General features: G+C 38.8%; 3 protein-coding genes across 3 annotated transcripts; 2 read left to right on the top strand and 1 right to left on the bottom strand.

The window, feature by feature from the left end:
* Nucleotides 1-1932: 1932 nt before the first annotated feature.
* LOC132551403 (neuronal acetylcholine receptor subunit alpha-6-like) lies at nt 1933-3249 on the bottom strand. Its single transcript, XM_060215544.1, has one exon. The coding sequence runs from the start codon at nt 3247-3249 to the stop codon at nt 1933-1935; it is 1317 nt and encodes a 438-aa protein (XP_060071527.1).
* A 3908-nt stretch (nt 3250-7157) lies between these two features.
* LOC132551402 (histone-lysine N-methyltransferase, H3 lysine-79 specific-like) lies at nt 7158-8717 on the top strand. The gene has a single exon (XM_060215543.1). The coding sequence runs from the start codon at nt 7158-7160 to the stop codon at nt 8715-8717; it is 1560 nt and encodes a 519-aa protein (XP_060071526.1).
* An 11791-nt stretch (nt 8718-20508) lies between these two features.
* Nucleotides 20509-22209, top strand: LOC132551324 (uncharacterized). Its single transcript, XM_060215449.1, has one exon. It carries the CDS (start codon nt 20509-20511, stop codon nt 22207-22209), a length of 1701 nt encoding a protein of 566 aa, XP_060071432.1.
* Nucleotides 22210-22610: the final 401 nt, after the last annotated feature.

The following is a 22610-nucleotide window of genomic DNA, read 5'->3' as shown; positions in this document are numbered from 1 at the left end:
GACCTTCGCTTACAAAACTCACATTGTAAAGACAAATCTATAATATCGTTTGTCGATATAACAATGTCGCTAAAATTAATGCTGTTACAATATAGATTCAAAGACACAAGCCTCGCGTTATATCAATTAGTAACCGGAAGAGACTAATGACTTCGAGAATTTGATAGTGTTTTCTGTGGCCAGTCGGCTTAATGTGGGATTTGGAGATATGTGATTTTCATATATGATGTTCATTAGAATAGTAGCACGGTTCAGAATAAGAACATGCACGTCACGCTCTTATCGAGTCGTTACGTATTGAAAATAGCTAAAGAAAAACAAGAAGAATGCACCTACATGTCAACATAATCATAATCCGAACTCATTCAAATCTAGTGAAAATAGGAACAAAAGAACGATTTACACGGAGAGTCTTGAAAAATTATAACACCATTCTGCCAATGACTTTTAGCATTATAAGATACCCTAACAACAGCAAAAATTGGGAATTGTTGGCACAGAAATACGAATTTTGACGTCACCTACGCCGACAAAACATAGTCCACAAATAAACGTTCTAAAAAACATCATATTTAGCACGTAAATTTGACTGCTTAAGTAAAACCTTTTTACAATAAAGTACATATCAAAACTAAAGACATTAAAATATCACGTTTGGATTAATTTGATACTGAATTATATTCTGCTTCCGGTCAAACATTGGTTTCAAATATTCTGAATATCATTGCCCAGTATCTGTGAAGTTATGGTAGAGAAGTGGTATTTCCTTGGTAGGCTATGCTATCAATAAGAGTTTTGTTGGAAGAGCATTGTAATGAAGTATCTGGGGCGGCATTTCACTTCTACATTACCATGGTGATATGAATTGTTTGATACTCTCGAAGTAAATTGTCCGTCGTCACATTGTTCCCAGGACTGTTTATTCTGATACTGATCAGCTTATCTTGATGAATAGTTTTAGATGCAGTAGCTTCAAGTATGAAATCAAATTCATCCTGGAACCATACTTTCATCTACATGTATACAATAATGAATTTCAATACATGTGACTTTTTTATAATTAATTTATTGTGCTGATAAACAATGCTGTATTCTAAATCATCGAAAACTGCTAATCCATATAGAATAACTTATTGCCTATCTTGATTTCGATGTAATTTTTGTTTATCAAAGGTGTAGTGGCATAAAACGCCTTCACATGCGTTTCTTTTTTAATTTTCTGAATTGTAAATACTACATGTTTATTCACACGTGTTTTGTTAAAATCAATGCCAGACAAAGACGGGACACTGTCGCCCCTCGCGGATAAATGTATCTGCCATTGTCAAGGCACGGTATATTTCAAGTAGACTGGGATAGTGCTATGATGATATTGGAAAAACACGACAAAACGATATCACAAACGTCTACAAGGGATGGTCAATTAGAATTAAGTAGATACGGGACGTCAAACAAGAGGATGTAAGTACATGGCAGTTATACCATCAGCTCTGTAACTCAACTATTGAACACTATCGGATTATCAACGTTGCATGTTTCCTCGTATCCACACCAATTTGTTACATACATGTACCTATATATAAGGACTTGCAGATCCTTCAGACATGGCTAAAATCAAAGTTACAGAAATTGCATATACTATAGGTCTTCGTTTTAAGTTGTAAAGTTGGAAAGTTAAGAATGACATAAATACATATTTATTCCTCATTTATTTTTCTGCATTGTTTCAAATCATAAACATTCGTAATTACAATTAATTATCTTTAGATACATGTAAATTATAAATACATCCATATGAATTACCAGAACTGAGAAAAAAGGCAATTTCGCACGGAAAGATTTTGCCATTAAATAAAATTGTACACCAGTATTGTGTAATGAGCATTCTAACATTGTAACTCCAATAAATTCACTTCAAATTTAGACAAAAAGTCAACCTCTTCGACATATTATTCGAACCATATGGAAGATGGTTTCTATACTTATCACTAAACTAAACACCAATAGCAACATGTAATCCAACGATCTCCCAACCTTTGACCACGTGATGGAAGAATCTGGCATCTTCTTTTGCTCCATTGTTGTTGCTCCTTTAACTTCAATATCACAATTTGTTCTGCAATGCTCTGTTTTAAGATCTGACATTTCAAGCTTCTGACCAATCCTTGAGCCCCTAATTTTGATCTTACGGATCGAGTTTTTATGTAAACATAACATGCGCGACAGCCAACTAGGAATTGGCGTGACGTCACTGAGGCGGTATATATTTAACGTCCCGATCACTGTCAAAACTATAAGACTGCTGTTGATGAGTTTGATCATCAGAGAAATCGTGAGGATGGACACCGGGTCACTGGTGTTTGGGATACTATTCGACATGATAGTCATGTACACGGATATTGTTAGTAGTATCGTAGTGGCAAATGACACCCTCTCCCCAGAGTCTGCCGGCAGTACAAATGCTAAGAGGTTGACGAAATTCAATAGACAAACAGGAACAAGTATATTGTACAATGAAAACGTCGGTCGTCGCTCTAATGCAAAGGTTACCTCGATGAAAGTGTTTGTGTTTTGAACGTTGTATGCTCGCATTTCCGAATATTCGAGTTTCCAAAACAAATTACTGTCAGCACCGGGCAATATAAATACTGCATCAAAATTTAGACTGACTTCATTCATTGGTTCCTTTGTTGTGAACTGTAGGTTACATTGATGTACGTCATAAGGGTAATACGTAATATCCGGGTCACATGTTGTAGATATGAGACCACTCAAAATAAGCGAAGCCTTTCCCGTGTTGTCATAGAGAACGGTAGAATCTTCAGATTTCGTTCCCTTGATATAAATATCATCGGCGCCGTTGGCAACTACAAATGTTGGTGCCCATACAAACGTTTCACGCATCTTTATCGTCTTAATGTCATCGTAGTCTGATGGAAGCCACGTAATCATCTCATCCATCCAGGTGACGTACAGAGACCCTGTGGTCACCATCCTTCCATTTACGGCGTCAAATTCGTTCAAAGATGTGAGCGTGTACATTATGTTGATCGCTATTGAACTACTCTGATTGCTCAGTGGGCGTATATCTCGGTTGTAGTTTGATCGTAAATCCTTGTGAAGGTTAGACATATTTCTGTAAGAACCAGCATAGGAATATGGCAATAGTATACACAGCATTATGATGGAAGTGACCTGTGATACTAGGTCTAATCCAGAGGAACGTCTCCTGTAAAGATTAACTGTCATTTTGATCTCCTCAATCTCGACACTGTATTAAAACTGCTGTGTTACATGGACATTGTTCAATTCTTAATTGTACATTAAGCTATTACTATCTAGTGTGTAGAGTGTGTCCCTGAAGGATCTGTCGACCTGTCTCCCACTATATTGTATTTGATTAGAACAGATTTTACATTAACATGGCTGTAAATCAATATTGCATACAATCGTTTTGTCACTTAGTACCAGAGAACATTTCGCGATAAAAAAAATGAAATTCTGTATAATTATGGTATTATTGACCTACACTGGATAATGGGCATTTTACCTGTGTAACCTAATCTGTGTTGTGTAACCTATTCTGTCTTGAGCATCCTATCGTCTGGTGTGTAACATATTCTGTGATGTGTAAAATATTCTGTGTTGTGTAAAATATTCTGTGTTGTGTAACCTTTTCTGTCTTGAGCATCCTATCGTCTGGTGTGTAACATATTCTGTGTTGTGTAACATATTCTGTATTGTGTAACCTATTCTGTGTTGTGTAACCTATTCTGTGTTGTGTAACCTGTTCTGTGTTGTGTAACCTATTCTGTGCTGTGTAACCTATTCTGTTTTGATAATCCTATCGTCTGTTGTGTAACATATTCTGTGATGTGTAAAATATTCTGTGTTGTGTAACCTAATCTGTGCTGTGTAACCTATTCTGTGTTGTGTAACCTATTCTGTGCTGTGTAACCTATTTTGATCATCCTATCGTCTGGTGTGTAACATATTCTGTGTTGTGTAACATATTCTGTGTTGTGTAACATATTCTGTGATGTGACCTAATCTGTGTTGTGTAACATATTCTGTGTTGTGTAACATGTTCTGTGTTGTGTAACCTTCTGTGCTGTGTAACATATTCTGTGATGTGACCTATTCTGTGTTGTGTAACCTGTTCTGTGTTGTGTAACCTATTCTGTGTTGTGTAACCTATTCTGTGCTGTGTAACCTATTATGTTTTGATCATCCTATCGTTTGGCGTGTAACATATTCTGTGATGTGTAACCTATTCTGTGTTGTGTAACCTATTCTGTGATGTGTAACCTATTCTGTGTTGTGTAACCTATTCTGTGTTGTGTAACATATTCTGTGATGTGACCTAATCTGTGTTGTGTAACATATTCTGTGATGTGACCTATTCTGTGTTGTGTAACCTGTTCTGTGTTGTGTAACCTAATCTGTGCTGTGTAACATATTCTGTGATGTGACCTATTCTGTGTTGTGTAACCTGTTCTGTGTTGTGTAACCTATTCTGTGTTGTGTAACCTATTCTGTGCTGTGTAACCTATTCTGTTTTGATCATCCTATCGTTTGGTGTGTAACATATTCTGTGATGTGTAACCTATTCTGTGTTGTGTAACATATTCTGTGATGTGTAACCTATTCTTTGTTGTGTAACCTATTCTGTGTTGTGTAACATATTCTGTGTTGTGTAACATATTCTGTGATGTGACCTATTCTGTGTTGTGTAACATATTCTGTTCTGTGTTGTGTAACATATTCTGTGCTGTGTAACATATTCTGTGATGTGACCTATTCTGTGTTGTGTAACCTGTTCTGTGTTGTGTAACCTGTTCTGTGTTGTGTAACCTATTCTGTGCTGTGTAACCTATTCTGTTTTGATCATCCTATTGTTTGGCGTGTAACATATTTTGTGATGTGTAACCTATTCTGTGTTGTGTAACATATTCTGTGATGTGTAACCTATTCTTTGTTGTGTAACCTATTCTGTGTTGTGTAACATATTCTGTGTTGTGTAACATATTCTGTGATGTGACCTAATCTGTGTTGTGTAACATATTCTGTGATGTGACCTATTCTGTGTTGTGTAACCTGTTCTGTGTTGTGTAACCTAATCTGTGCTGTGTAACATATTCTGTGATGTGACCTATTCTGTGTTGTGTAACCTGTTTTGTGTTGTGTAACCTATTCTGTGTTGTGTAACCTATTCTGTGCTGTGTAACCTATTCTGTTTTGATCATCCTATCGTTTGGTGTGTAACATATTTTGTGATGTGTAACCTATCCTTTCTTGTGTAACATATTCTGTGATATGTAACCTATTCTTTGTTGTGTAACCTATTCTGTGTTGTGTAACATATTCTGTGATGTGACCTATTCTGTGATATGTAAAATATTCTGTTTTGATCATACTATCGTCTGTTGTGTAACCTAATCTGTGCTGTGTAACCTATTCTGTGTTGTGTAACCTATTCTGTGCTGTGTAACCTATTCTGTGCTGTGTAACCTATTCTGTGATGTGACCTATTCTGTGATGTGTAACATATTCTGTGATATGTAAAATATTCTGTTTTGAGCATCTTATCTTCTGGTGTGTAACCAATTCTAACCTATGTAACCTATTCTGTGATGTGTAAAATATTCTGTCTTGAGCATCCTATCGTCTGGTGTGTAATATACTCTAACCTATGTAACCTATTCTGTGATGTGTAAAATATTCTGTCTTGAGCATCCTACCGTCTGGTGTGTAACATACTCTAACCTATGTAACCTATTCTGTGTTGTGTAAGCTTGTCACATATCACATGCATAAGAACTTTGAATTACGCGCGCACGGTAGAAAGTCGTGTATCGGATATTTATTTGGAAACGAGGGGAGGACATTCGAATATGGGACACTAGCAGGTGCGTTGTAACCGTGGGCGGTTAATAAACGTAAATACGGGAATAACACCAACGGAAACCGCAGCTTTCGGTGAGTGCCATACCCGTTAAAGGTTTATATATGTATTGTTAAATTCATGAGTTATTTTGCTGTGAGATAAACAGCCGTAAACAGTGTCATTACCTGTTCTATTTATAGAGTCGCAACCGTACTGTACAGGTGTATACACGTGTTAGCAGGTGCGCGTTTGTTATTGTAAGCTAGTAAGGTGGTGACGCTACATTTGTATATTCAAGGAGTGATGCGGCATAATATGTAACATTATAACAAACCCAATTGTAGTTAAGTAATTACTGTTTATAAGCTGGAATAATTTTGAATAATTATAAAGAGTTTCGTAGAGTGGTTACATCTATTGTGGCTTATGATATTACACGCAAAACGGGTTACGTTGTAGCGTTGCTAGTAATAGCGTGTTCCTTAAAGACGGTTACTGCAATTTACTCAGAATGATAGGGAATAAGTTTGTGATTAGTGGATGTCAATTATATTGTAGTTTAACCCGATATTGTTGGTGCCGGTGGGGTCTCACATTGACGTTTCCGGAGTGTTACGGACCGGTGGCCGATGCTATTGACCGGTGAGGTAGACCAAGGTTCATACAGTCCTCCAACTGGGAATGGTTATTTGGGATGATCGTCCAACCCTCGGGTCTGTTGATGTAGGATTCGTCTTCGGCTTGGGAGGGTTAAGGTTGTGGAGTACCTGGAGTAGCTATGGTAGCTAGGGACTCAGTACACCGAAAGTGGAACTCAGCCCACTAGTAAGTGTGAGGACGTTTGGCCGTCAGTGTGCAACATGGTGGATTACTGCCCACTTGCATTGTGATCTGAGACAGTAGTGTTCATTGTTTGACTGTTTTATAGAAAGTGTGGACCACAGCCCATCTTTACCAGTGTTATTGTGTATTTTGTTGTGTTGTAGCAATGGAGTCAAAGAGTGAGAGAATCCGTGTTAACTTACCTTTTCTGTCATTGTAAATAAATATATGTACAGGTATACTAAGGAACAAGTGTCAGTTATATATGTCAGCATCAACACAAAACCGCTCTTCCCGTTACAATTTTTGGTGGCAGCGGTGGGATGAAGTTTTGTGTTGATGGAGATGACTGATGATATATACATATGTTCTTTGGTAGGCCAATTACTTGTATAGAATTTCTTTACCAAATTGTCTTATATGCGAATTTGAAGCTTATAAATTCACAATGTCGTCTATAAAAGAGTTAGTTGCCATAGGAACTGAAATGAAACTTGAGGGTGAGGCACTCGCGAAGTTCGTACGTGAAGAGCAAGCCCGAGAACGCGATGAGCGTGAACGTGAACAGGAGGAACGCCAACGTGAACGTGAACGCGATGACAAACTTCAGGAGGCAGCCCGATTGCATGAGCTCGAGCTTATTAAAGAAAAACGCGAAAGTGTTGAGAAGGAGGTGAGATTTCAACTTGAATTGGAGAAAGACCGCGAGGAACGTGCAATTCGTGATCATCAACGGAAGCTTGAGCTGTTAGCAGTTGAGAAAAAGCCAAGTACTTCCGATTTGGAGGGTAACGCGAAACCGTCGGTGCGTGGTCCCAAGCTCCCACCGTTTGAGCAGGATAAGGACAATATAGACTCTTACATTAGACGGTTTGAGCAGTATGCGTCGGCACAAAAATGGGAAAAAAGTAACTGGGCGACCAACTTAGGGGCGTTACTTAAAGGGCGAGCCCTTGATGTGTATACAAGGTTACCTGTGGAACAGTCGTTCGACTTTGATATACTGAAGACGGCACTGCTAAAACGTTTCGAAATGACGGAGGAAGGCTATAGGAATAGGTTCCATACATGTAGGCCGGAGTCAGGTGAAAGTTTTACTCAGTTTGGCGTGCGACTCGACAGTTACATAGAACGATGGCGAGAAATGTCTAACACGGCTAAGATTTATGAGGGTCTTAAAGACCTAATTGTGCGCGATCAATTTCTGCAATCATTTGCACCAGAGCTTGTGTTATGGCTAAAGGAACGTTCTACCAAATTACTAGGTGAAATAGCTAAATTTGCTGACCAATATTCCGAAGCGAGGGGTAATAAAGGCAGTCTTGTTAAGCATAAGAACGCGGGAAAGAATCCTTCTCATGGTCCTAAGCGGGAGCAGTCCGACACACCGGAGTCATCGTCCTCTGCTAACGCAAATGTCAAGGACAAGGAAAAGAAGAAGCCTCGACAATGTTTTATCTGCAGAAGTACCGATCACATTGCGTACAACTGTCCTAAGAAATCGGGCACAAATCGTGTTTCCATGGTAACCGGAACAGATCAACACCGCCATAGAGCTAGAAACCGGAAAAAGAAACCAGACACTTTGGAGTACGATGAGGTGGTCGTCGATAGGGAAATGTCGGATGAAGTACATAAGACAGACCAATCACAGGGTAGGATGCCGGTGGTTGAAGGGCTGGTTGGCAGGCAAGTAGTGACGGTTTTAAGAGACACGGGGTGTAGTGGGGTGGTGCTTAAGCAAAGCTTGGCAACACAGGACCAGTTAACTGGTGATACTAAGACTTGTACATTGGCTGATGGAAGTCTTCTTCAAGTACCTATTGCTAAGGTAATGGTAGACACGCCTTATTATGTTGGTTCTGTAGACGCCTGGTGTATGCAGAATTCAATCTACGAGCTCATTTTGGGAAATATCGAAGGCGCAAGAGCCCCAGATGATCCTTACTTAGGATGGAATTATGGTGAGGAACTTGTAGTGGCAGTCAAGACAAGAGTGCAGATTTAACAAGAAGGGAAGCCATATCGTCCTCTCACTGTACCTACAGCTTTGACAGACGTTCAACCGGGTGACATCAGACAGGCGCAATAGGATGACCCTAGCTTGGATAGTGTCAGAGGTATGGCAAAGCGGGAAGAGGTCAAAGAGAGGCGGGATGGAGGAAAGTCGAAATTTTTCGAACATGGTGGATTGATATACAGGGAATATCAGAGTCCTGCGGTGGCGAATGGTCGAACGTTCAAACAGCTTGTTGTGCCCGCATGATGTCGGGGCATCTTGGAGCCAAACGGACAGCGGATCGGGTCATGATGGAGTTTTACTGGCCTGGAGTGAGTAGCGACATTACCAGATTTTGTCGATCGTGCGATGTGTGTCAGAGGACCTATCCCAAGGGACGCGTATCCAAAGTACCCCTTGGTACCATGCCTTTAATCAACATTCCGTTTCAGCGGGTGGCGATAGATCTTGTGGGTCCTCTTCAACCAGTGACCGACCGTGGAAATCGGTACATATTGACAATCGTAGATTACGCGACGCGCTATCCCGAGGCGGTGGCGTTAAAAGGGATAGAGACTGAACGCGTTGCGGAAGCTCTGGTTGACGTTTATAGTAGAGAGGGAGTCCCGCGCGAGGTACTAACGGACCAAGGAAGTCAGTTCACATCAGACGTGATGAAGGAAGTCAGCCGACTGTTGTCGATTCGCCAGCTTACGACCACGCCCTATCATCCGATCTGTAACGGCTTGGTTGAACGATTTAATGGGACGTTGAAACAAATGCTTAAGCGGATGTGTGCTGAGCGGCCCAGAGATTGGGATAAGTACTTGAACGCACTGCTATTCTCTTATCGCGAGGTCCCTCAAGAGAGTTTGGGTTTCTCGCCCTTCGAGCTGTTGTATGGGAGAACGGTACGCGGGCCTATGATGGTATTGCGCGAGTTGTGGACCAAGGAAGTACCCGACGCGGATACTAAAACTACTTACCAGTACGTGGTAGATCTCAGAGAACGTCTTGAGGAGACCTGCAAACTCGCTCACGAACAGGTCAAGTCTGCACGGTCCCATCAAAAGAAGTATTATGACAGAAAGGCAAAGGAAAGAACCATGGAGCCAGGACAGAGAGTGCTTGTTCTTCTGCCAACGAAACGTAACAAACTGTTGATGCAGTGGATGGGCCCGTATGAGATAGTTGAAAGGAGAGGGTCTATGGACTATCGTGTCAACGTGAGAGGAAAGATAAAGACCCTACACGCGAATCTGTTGCGTCTGTACGTCGAACGAAAGGATGCAGCAACCACAACCTGCGGGGTGGAACCAGGAGTCTGGTCAGTAGTTTGCGCGGCAATTGTTGAAGAACATGGAGGGGTTGATGAGGAGGATGTTTCTTTGGAGGCGCTAGAGACAGTACCAAGTCCAGTTAGTTCGGAGTCGGTGGCCAATGTGGATGTATCAGCTTTGTTGGATAGTAGTAAAACACAGCGAGTGAACGATTTGTTGACGTCGGTTGCTGATGTGCTGACCGATGTTCCTGGAAGAACGGACCTGGTGGAACACGACATCAAGTTAACGACGCATGATCCGGTCAGAGTCAAGAGTCGCGACTTTCCTTTCCAAATGAAGCAGACAATTCGAGAGGAAATGGACAAGATGTTACAGATGGGTGTAATTGAGCATTCTGAATCGCCGTATGCTGCACCCGTTGTCATGGTCAGGAAGAAAGATGGTAGCAACAGATTCTGCGTTGACTATCGGCAGATCAACAGAGTTACGGTATTCGACGCTGAGCCGATGCCTAACGCTGACGACATCTTTTCTAGATTGTCGGGACACCACTATTTTTCACGACTTGACTTGAGCAAGGGGTACTGGTAGGTACCGATGGCGGAAACATTCAAGGCTAAAACGGCGTTTACGACACCCGTAGGGCTATTTCAGTTCACCGTCATGCCGTTCGGGCTAGTTAACGCTCATGCCACCTTCTGTAGACTGATGCGCAAGCTTTTGTACGGGATGTCAAACGTTGAAAGTTTTATCGATGACATGCTCATTTACACTACGACGTGGGAACACCATCTTGAGGTTCTACGCGATCTTTTTGAGAGGTTAAGGAGAGCTGGATTGACGGCTAAACCGTCAAAGTGTGCAATAGGTTACAAGAGCCTAGATTGTTTGGGGCACATGGTTGGCGATCAACGACTCTTACCAAACCCGGATAAGGTCAAAGCGATACTCGAAGCATCGCGGCCGGTAACAAAGACCCAGGTCCGATCCTTCATAGGGTTGTCAGGATTTTATAGGAAATTTATTCCGAACTTTGCCGCAATTTCCGCACCTCTGACGGATCTCACAAAGAAAGGTCAGCCCAACAAAGTGATCTGGAAAGAACCCCAGGAATCAGCATTTTGCACCTTGAAGAAGATGTTATCTTCTAGTCCTATCCTAATACTCGCTGATCTCGAGGCGGAATTTACTCTCCGTACCGACGCGTCTAATGATGGACTTGGCGCGGTATTACTGCATGAGGAGGAGGGAGAATTATTCTCAGTCGCGTACGCGAGCAGGAAACTGAAAGGATCCGAACGATCATACGCGGTCATCGAAAAGGAGTGTCTGGCTGTTATCTGGGGAATAACGAAATTCCAGCGATATTTATACGGACGGCAATTTGTTCTAGAGACTGACCATCAACCTCTGTTATATCTGAACAAATTGAAAGGAACAAACGCTAGGTTGATGAGGTGGGCATTGATAATGCAGCCATACCGTTTCCGTATAAAATCTATTCGTGGAAGAGACAATGTAGGGGCGGATTATCTGAGTCGGGTATAGAGACAATTTAAATGTTATCCAGTCAGAACCAGTGATATGTGTTATATAAATGGAAATTCTCCCTAATTTCATTTTTTACCGGGGGCGTGTGTCACATATCACATGTATAAGAACTTTGAATTACGCGCGCACGGTAGAAAGTCGTGTATAGGATATTTATTTGGAAACGAGGGGAGGACATTCGAATATGGAACACTAGCAGGTGCGTTGTAACCGTGGGCGGTTAATAAACGTAAATACGGGAATAACACCAACGGAAACCGCAGCTTTCGGTGAGTGCCATACCCGTTAAAGGTTTATATATGTATTGTTAAATTCATGAGTTATTTTATCCATTTTGCTGTGAGATAAACAGCCGTAAACAGTGTCATTACCTGTTCTATTTATAGAGTCGCAACCGTACTGTACAGGTGTATACACGTGTTAGCAGGTGCGCGTTTGTTATTGTAAGCTAGTAAGGTGGTGACGCTACATTTGTATATTCAAGGAGTGATGCGGCATAATATGTAACATTATAACAAACAAAAGTTGTAGTTAAGTAATTACTGTTTATAAGCTGGAATAATTTTGAATAATTATAAAGAGTTTCGTAGAGTGGTTACATCTATTGTGGCTTATGATATTACACGCAAAACGGGTTACGTTGTAGCGTTGCTAGTAATAGCGTGTTCCTTAAAGACGGTTACTGCAATTTACTCAGAATGATAGGGAATAAGTTTGTGATTAGTGGATGTCAATTATATTGTAGTTTAACCCGATATTGTTGGTGCCGGTGGGGTCTCACATTGACGTTTCCGGAGTGTTACGGACCGGTGGCCGATGCTATTGACCGGTGAGGTAGACCAAGGTTCATACAGTCCTCCAACTGGGAATGGTTATTTGGGATGATCGTCCAACCCTCGGGTCTGTTGATGTAGGATTCGTCTTCGGCTTGGGAGGGTTAAGGTTGTGGAGTACCTGGAGTAGCTATGGTAGCTAGGGACTCAGTACACCGAAAGTGGAACTCAGCCCACTAGTAAGTGTGAGGACGTTTGGCCGTCAGTGTGCAACATGGTGGATTACTGCCCACTTGCATTGTGATCTGAGACAGTAGTGTTCATTGTTTGACTGTTTTATAGAAAGTGTGGACCACAGCCCATCTTTACCAGTGTTATTGTGTATTTTGTTGTGTTGTAGCAATGGAGTGAAAGAGTGAGAGAATCCGTGTTAACTTACCTTTTCTGTCATTGTAAATTAATATATGTACAGGTATACTAAGGAACAAGTGTCAGTTATATATGTCAGCATCAACACAAAACCGCTCTTCCCGTTACAAAGCTAATCTGTGTTATGTAACCTATTCTGTGTTGTGTAAGCTATTCTGTGTTGTGTAAGCTATTCTGTGTTGTGTAAGCTATTCTGTGTTGTGTAAGCTATTTTGTGTTGTGTAACCTATTCTGTGTTGTGTAACATATTCTGTGATGTGTAACCTGTTCTGTGATGTGTAACCTATTCTGTGCTGTGTAACCTATTCTGTGTTGTGTAACCTGTTCTGTGTTGTGTAACCTATTCTGCGTTGTGTAACCTGTTCTGTGATGTGTAACCTATTTTAACATGTGTTATTCATTGTGGTTTGTATTATTTTGTGATGAAGGACACGCTTCACCCTAGTTGCTAAAATCAAGCATGGGTGACCTTCCGGCATACTGCTGAGAGTTGAGAGAAGTAGAACCCGTGTACAATATATTACAAGTAACAATTTTAACATTACCTGACTGTTTAAAAGGTGATGAAACAAACAAGCAAACAAACAACGATCCAAGTGTTTAGTTTTATTTTAACTTAAAACCATTGACATAGCAGTATAAACTACATACTTGTAGATATACAATAATGGACAGTGGTCATTATTTATTTATCTAATGGGTTTTACGTTGCTACACGGTCTTTCAGTCCTTCAGCGGACGAAAAAAAAATAAGAAATTAGAAGAAAAGAAACAGGTATTGCAGTGACTGTGATAAAGAGATAGTGTAGAGAGGGGGTTTCTTTACTATCAGACCTACTGTCTAACTTTTTTTCGAAAAATCCCAGAGTAATTTTTTTATCACAGAGACAGTCTTATTACTTAAGGCATCCTTAATTGTCACCCTTAATTTGTTTTTAATGAATTTACGTAGGAGACACTAATCTTCAATATTATGAACGTTCAATAACGAACAACACTCGGAAAACATTACTTCTGTATTTACCCAATGCTCTGCTTATATATTATCCAGTTTCGGATTTCCCTATGCGCTATATTTAGACGGTTTGGCTGGGAGTATTCCCGTCAATTTCACCTGTCTAAACTTATCACAGAAGAGATATTCTGATACTGACAATAAATTGTTTTATAAGTCGTTAGAATGAGTTCTTAGAAGGTTTAGAACAGGCAGAAATTTTGCATTTTGGAATATTACTTTAAAGAATCGTACGAATCTATGCAAAATGTCACACACGTGTTCGGGAAGCGTCTATGGAGTGAAAGCTCTGTCCTTCTGTATACCGAACATGGCACACAATTAAGAACATCACTAATTATCAGTCGCTCAAGTTAATTACTGTATCCTATTTATGGTATATCTAACAAGCCTGTTTTACCTCAGAGTTGTGACTGCTTGTTTCGCCCAAGCCACGCTGGGATGTTTGGCAGGACAGGCTACATCCTATGACGAGGAACATTTTATCTGTAGTTTCCAATAGTCATGTACATATGGACATAAAGAATGACATTCAAATTAGATTGTATTGATGAAGTGATTGTCATGTGATAGTTATCAGTATAAATTAATTTCTTATTACAGATTTAACACTTGAGATAAAACCAAATCCCTTGCATGATTATAACAGTGTAAGGGAGATAACTGTGACAGCCTTAGAAAGTCTGTACAGAATTATCGTTAAATCGAGGCTAGTAGTAGTATTATGTATTTAAAGATATGGACGTTTCTGTGACAAATCCTTTTATAGCTAACCATTTTTCTTGTAAACTTGGTTGTTACAGTGACGTAATACCACAACACACCGTGTTTATTGTACACAAATATGGCCGAGCTGATCTGTATCGTTATTGATGGAAAGCCTATCATTTATAATTGTTTGTCATGCCATTTTAACCTAGACTTCACAACCCTAATTAGTTAATAGAGTCGCATTTCACTGGAATTTAAGTTGTTTGAACTGTATCATGTTTACAGAAGGACGGACGACGGAGGAAACACGATGAACAAATGACCAAAAGTGAAATGTCGATGTTGTAAATGTTCGGCTTCAATTTACATTAGTTTCTGTTAAAAGTAGGACAGATAACCAAAAAAATACCATGACATCAAAATATCCATTTTCAAATAAGGAGTACATGACTTGTACATTTAGAATACACCTTTTGTTACCAATATATGTGGATAATATCTGTATACTTTGGGTGAATTGTCAGGGTCTTGGCGATAAAGTGAAAAGAAAACATGCTTTTTCTTCTGTGAGGGATAACATTATCGTATTTATTGCTTGCAGGATATTCATTTTACTTCGGGTAAAAATTTTGCATGCTAATATTTCTGCCTCTGTTGACATCCATCGCGGTTGTCGTCAGGGCGACCCTTTCTCCCCGTACATTTTTATTTTGTGCGTTGAAATTTTAGCAGCAAAAATCAGGACTGATAACAATATACATGGTATACAAATTGATAATGTATCTATTATTAATATACAGTATGCAGATGACACTTGTCTTATACTTGATGGCTCAGAAAACTCAAGGAATCAATTACTGAACTAACTTTTTTGCTAGAATATCAGGTTTACATATTAATACAAGTAAAACACAGGTAATTTGGATAGGAAGCAAAAAATATAGTGAGGATTCTTTCCCTCCAAAATGGAACCTTCTCTGTGGCAATAATAAGTTTACTTTTTTGGGTATTGAATTTTCGGTCAACCTAATTAAGACTCCTAGAATGAATTTTGACAAAAAAATAGTTAAACTGAAAGCAATTATAAATATGTGGCATAGACGGAATCTTAGTCCTATGGGTAGAATTAACATAATTAAGTCACTTCTAATTTCCCAATTCAATTATTTATTTATAACTCTTCCTAATCCTCCCGACAATTTTTTTGCTAAATTAAATTCATTACTGTTCGAATTCCTCTGGAATGGTAAGTGTCATAGATTTTAAAAGGATGTGGTAATTCAAAGCCATATAGATGTAGGAGTTTTTATGGATCCTCTTAAATCATGATGGATTAGAAGAATCACTCAGTCATCAGGAAAATGGAAATTTCTATTGAATTCTATTGTAGAGGTGAAAAAATTGTTTCATTGCGGAAAGGAGTATGTTAAGTCATGTAGTAACAATTGTGGCAATATATTCTGGAAAGATGTTTTAAAAAGTTGGGCTAGATTGAATAATTCCTTTCCTATGAGGCACAGTAAGCCTGAGTCAATCCATCCATTTTCAATCAATACCAACTATTTACAGTACCGTGACTTGATTACAGCCGTCAAGTGTTTCTTGAGAAAACATGACTTCCATCCATTAGGACTATTTCAGCCTTTTATACCATTTCTATTGGATTTTTTCATAAAAGTAAAAAAAAAGTGCCAAAGAGAAACAATCGTTCACTGTCTATGGGAGTGTATAGAGGTACAGACTCTATTGGAGAGATTTGAATCTTTCCTTGATATTCTTCTGGTTTCTTTCTGGATAAACAAAGAAACATATTTATTTGGGACTATCCATCCTAATGCTAACACTGTAGATAACGAAATTTTATTCTCATTAAACACTTTGTTTATAAGTCAAGATGTCTACAAAATCTATTAATCTAAATGCTCTTATCAATAAGATTAAGGATCATTTCCATGTTCAAAAAGTACATTTCTAGCAAAAACACTATTATGAAAACAAAATTTGAGAATAATTGGAAAAAATTGATGCCCATTTTGGAACTATAGTATGTATGCTAACAAGTCTGTTCCCAATGGCCATGGCCTTGACTTTACCAAACTGACTTTGAATTTATTTAATTTCCACAAAATTAGTGCTATTTTCATTTAATAGTGATTATAACCCTCCCAATCCTCTCTCTCCTACTCTCTCTTTCTTTGTTTAGGATGTACACTGTTTTATATATATATATAAATGTATTCATGAGTGAGTATATGTATGTGGGGAAATATCTTTGATAAGTGTAAGTGATACGATTTTGTATTTGAGCATTTTGTTAAGTACATGTAAGTTTGCGATGTGAGTGTAAGTGGGTCTGAATGTTGATGAGTGAGTTTGTGTGCAGGAAGTAGTAGATACATGTGCATGATGATGATGATGATGCATGTACATATGTAAGACATATTCAAGTCAGAGCACACAAGTGTGAGAGTGTGGGTGTATGTTTTTGTGTGGATTCTCTTATATATTGTGTAATATGTAAAAACTTGTCAAAAAATAAATGAATTACAAAATAATGATAATAATAATAATAAGTCATATTTAAAAAAAAAAAACATATATAAATGGGTTTATAATGTGATTTAGCCAGTAACCTGATGACACTATACACTGAAGAGGTTGAAAAAGGAATTTGTTCTTATTATAGCAAAACAACACACACAGGAACCATTAAGTTATTTTATGGGCAGTGAGTGTTGTAAGGTTTGAGTAAACTTGTTCAATGTCAACATCATACGGAGAGCTTGGAACTGTCAGTTGTAGTCATATACAGGTACAGTCATTAGAGTGTTAACATTCACAACCACTGGTGAACACCTAGTGTTCTTGGTTCGACTCTCTCTAGCTGGGGTGGTTTATATTTTTACCTGAATTGTTCTGGATGACATATAAGTTATAACATATAACGAAAGACATTTAATAATTCATGTTTATTCTGTAGCTCACTGAAGTGTTACAGTTCTAGTGAAATTGTGACTATGATCAATATCCAGGGTTGTTAGGACCCATTTGGTTAATCGCACAAATGAGTTAGACTTATTAAACAACTATTTAAATAATATCATGTCTACATCTAGCCTTAAGCTTGCAAGAATGTTTCTTTATGTGAAAAGAAATTATGTTAATTAAATATAACCTGAGAAGCTAGAGTTTGATCCCATTCGAATGTCACATTGTGAGAACAATTTGCTGAAAACATAATAAGCTACAAGGCAAGCTACACAGTCCTATAACAGATATTGAAGCATACTGCATATCTCTTGTGATATCTCTAACACAAAGAGATAGATCTCAGTTACAATTAAGTATGAGGACATGGTACTCTCGGTGTACACTATGTAGACTGATAATTAATCAAACATATTTACCTTCTATTTACATACCGCTGCGTGGCAACCGACATGCTGGTATACCTAACACCTGCCGATGGGCCCGAGGACAAAAACCCTCAGGTTTAATATTAGCACTTTTCTATTCAGGTATATAGTGATATCAATTTAGAAGAGGGTAACAGGTGTCCATGTTTCAAAATCAGTTAGGTTTCAATCGGGAATTACCAGTAATACGTGTACAGGTAACGGCAGGGAACCCATTTACACGGTTATTTTTGAGTCGGAATGAAAATCACCTTACCTGTACACATGTGCATAATTAATTATCAGTACAACAATACACCATAGCATAGCATACCCATGGGTATCAAAGTCTAGGGCTATATATTGATGTGTAAAGGTGTAAGCACTTAGTGTGCAACTATAGTCTGTGTGAACGTATCCATATAGCGTATGTGTTCATAGTATAATACTCCACGTCAAAGAGTACGTTTATATATGTTTTTTTCTGTGTGACAGTATGTGAATTCTGTGTGACAGTTCACTGTACCTATATACCTTGTAAGAGAGAATATTATATACAATCTATGTGACAGTGTGTGTGTGACAGTTCACTGTACCTATATACCTTGTAAGAGAGAATATTATATACAATCTATGTGACAGTATGTGAATTCTGTGTGACAGTTCACTGTACCTATATACCTTGTAAGAGAGAATATTATATACAATCTATGTGACAGTATATGAATTCTGTGTGACAGTTCACTGTACCTATATACCTTGTAAGAGAGAATATTATATACAATCTATGTGACAGTATGTCTATTCTGTGTGACAGTTCACTGTACCTATATACCTTGTAAGAGAGAATATTATATACAATCTATGTGACAGTATGTCTATTCTGTATGAATACATTCTAGGTAATATATATATATTCTGTATAAGAGAATGTCATATACACTTTACACTAGCTGGTAAGGCATTTTGTATATATACACTCCTATTGAAACAGTGCATTATATACACTCTATGTGACAGATTCTACTCGTTCTAACTTATTACCTACATCGTGTGACAGTACATTTTATATAAATTTTGTACAACAGATATTGTAAATATTTATTGTGTGACAGATTACTCCGTGTTACTGTATATTGTGTGACAGTTTACTCCGTGTTACTGTATATTGTGTTACAGTTTACTCCGTATTACTGTATATTGTGTTACAGTTTACTCCGTATTACTGTATATTGTGTTACAGTTTACTCCGTATTACTGTATATTGTGTTACAGTTTACTCCGTATTATTATTGTGTTACAGTTTACTCCGTATTACTGTATATTGTGTGACAGTTTACTCCGTATTACTGTATATTGTGTTACAGTTTACTCCGTATTACTGTATATTGTGTTACAGTTTACTCCGTATTACTGTATATTGTGTTACAGTTTACTCCGTATTACTGTATATTGTGTGACAGTTTACTCCGTATTACTGTATATTGTGTTACAGTTTACTCCGTATTACTGTATATTGTGTTACAGTTTACTCCGTATTACTGTATATTGTGTGACAGTTTACTCCGTATGTTTGTAGATCGTGTGACAGTTTATTCTTGATTCACTTACATTGATGACCGTTCATCATTTCGTCCCCTAAACTCTCTCTTTTTTGGATGTTTGGATATAACTACTTTTACAATATATATATATATCAACTGCTTACTTTGTAGCGCTCTAGGTTCGAATCTCATATAAAGATGATTATTTACATCTGTTGAGAGTCATTTCGCTATTCTATTCTATTATAAATAGAAGTACATTCTAACATTTGTTGTGACAATGCTTCATAATGTCATTGATAGTACGATGATGGCGTGTTGTCGAAGCATATATGACATGTACATAATTAATTTTATTTCACTTTGACCTTTCTTATAATAGGTTATATACACCTGTTGCCTATATATAGACACCTCAACCTAATCACTAATTCTCATTTACCAGTACTAGTAAGATTAAAGGAGTTGGAATAAGTGATTTTAAGGTAGTCAAATAACGGGAGACGTGTACAAAACAGTTATATAAGTAGGGATAACTCGCTGGCAATCACTCCGCTCAAGCATGAATTCTACGTGTACAAACTTATACCATAACATAGGTATTTAATGCATAGTCGGAACATTAATCCTTTACAGATTTGGGGAATGTAGGCTGGCGGATTACAATACTGATTCGATGTAATAAGTCGACTTATATATATACTTCAGGTGGTTTATGCCTCGAAGAAATACAGTTTATATAATGACATGGTTTGTGTTCGGTAAGCTACTATTGTTATCACAAGAGAGGCGATTTGTATTGTCCGAACCTAATTACCGTTATAAACTTATATACATACAAACCAGTACACCTATTCAGGTGTTACCGAAGTAAAACAGTCGCTGCTGTACGACCTATGTGGAACTACCGCAAGAATATTCTATACACGGAATCGACGGGTATATAATTATGGCTCGTCTACAGGAGATATTTACCCTTGTATACATAATTCATTTAGAATTTCGTATTAGGTAGATATACACATATATAGGCCCGGAGCTCCCAGGTGACATGTACATCTCGGTGTGAATCAACCAGTGAGACAGCCAATAGTTAAATATGGCTGAAACCAACGAACAGGTTCTTCAAGATGTCCGCACGAACATAGATATTCGGACGGAAGGACGGAAGGAGAAAGGTATGTGTAAACGCCACCCAAAGAAAAAGATAAGGTTTGTCTGTGAATCATGTAGTGGCGAAAAAATATGCAAGAAGTGTTTAAAGTCTACCCACAAAGATCATCAGACAGGACGTGTGCCTAGTGCTAACAAGACAGGACGTGTGTCTAGTGCTAATAAGAAACAACTCAATGGGTCGAAACACGGTCCAAACGGAACAGTAGGAGATACTGACGATCATTTGCTGAAGGTCATGGGTGTTGGTCACGAGGACAGCGAGGATCACATCATGATTGACTTACTGAAGAAAGCACAAAATACGATAGAAGAAATCGACGTGAAAGTGAAACAGTTCGCGAAGGCCCGTAAGGATTTAAAGCTGGCCACAGAGGTAGAAGTGGAAAAGGTTAGAGATAGATCTATTGCATTGAAACAGCAGGTTGATGAACTTGCAGTGAAGCTGGAGAAAAGACTAAGACACTTCAGGAAATCCAAAGATGCTGTTTTCAAACAGCACGAACGATCTCTTAAGGAATATTCTAAGGACTTAAAAGACTATTGTATTAAATGTCAATCTACGCAGAACGAATCCTCCAGCGATTCTGGACTACATGTTGAGAAACGTTTCGATATTCAACACGAAATGGAAGATTTTCTTAACAAAGAGCATCAAATACACCTTCCAGTGGCGACCATGGACGAGTTCGTTCCTTGTAAGACTACGCTTGACCACTTAATGAAGGTGTTCGGTGATATGGAGTCGATGGAGAAGGCGGATGTGTTTGAGGACAATAAAAATCGAATCGTACCAACGTGTACAGAGTTTACGGAAATGTCTGCCTTTCAATTCGAGGGCGAAATAATGCGGTCCATCTGTCCGACATCCGAAGGAAGTTCGTGGATAGTGCGTGAGACACATAATATGGTGTATACGGACATACAACATGTGACCAATGACGGGGAAGTGGCAATGTCGAGTGTTTTTGATACAGGAGTTCTGGACATTGCTTCGAACCTAGCCGACTTGACTCTGGTCAGCTGTACGGACAACACTGTCCGGAGATTGCTACCCGATGGTCAGTCAATCATTCGGTTTCGAACTGAAGCCAGACCAGAAAGTCTTTGTTTCCAATCAAACAACGATGTGGTTGTGTGTTTCTTTAAGAAAAAGAAAGTGGCAGTGTATAATCTTAAGGGTAGACAACTGCTGTCATGCACAGATGTAAAATCAGAATCAGATTTTATAACACAGCCGTTTCGAGTGAGGTCGAACCGGAGGAACGATGACATAGCTATTCTCAACGCTAACCCATATTCATTGGTCGTTATGAATAAAAACCTCAGCCTCAAATTCATTTACAATAGTTCAACCTACTATCCAGAGGACATTCGAGATGGCGGTTTGACGCAAGTCGCTACGCCAAACATCCCAGTACTTCCAAATGACGTGTGTTTTGACAATGGAAACAACATCCTTCTCTGTGATGCTGTTAGCAAGTGTGTTGTGACCCTAGACCGCAATGGTGTTTTGCTCCGAACTGTTTGCCCCGGAAGTGACCTACCGTCGTCCCTGGCGTTTGATATTAATAACTTCCTGTGGGTTGGGTACCACAATGGACAGGTGAAGATAATTGATTTTTGATTTCAGTAAGATTTAAATGTATGTACATGTACGGAACAATCATAAAGATGATCTTCCCAACAAATTCTGAAATATACCTGACGATTAATAGAATCTTCCCCTACCTGTGTGACAGAGAAATCTCCATTCCGAGGGGTGATATTCTTGGTTGTCTAACCCGAGGCTATGCCGATTATTTTTATTATGATTATTTTTCTTCCATCATACTTTTTCTCAGAGAGTCTTAGCTATTGGTAAATTCATACATGTATATTTGTTTGCATACATGTAACAGACGACGTGTGTAGAAGTAGTTCCGGTTCACTTCCGGTGCACGCGCTATCTGTTATACCCTAAGGATTGACAGAGAAATCATACCCTAGGGGTTGACAGAGAAATCTTGAACAAGTAAAACGGGTGAC

This window comes from Ylistrum balloti, unplaced genomic scaffold, assembly GCF_031769215.1.
Source record: "Ylistrum balloti isolate Yb309-2 unplaced genomic scaffold, AGI_CSIRO_Ybal_v1 Utg370196, whole genome shotgun sequence".
NCBI classification, from domain to species: Eukaryota; Metazoa; Mollusca; class Bivalvia; order Pectinida; family Pectinidae; genus Ylistrum; species Ylistrum balloti.
The sequence above is the reverse complement of the archived record's forward strand: the minus strand, read 5'-3'. Positions and strand labels throughout refer to the sequence as shown.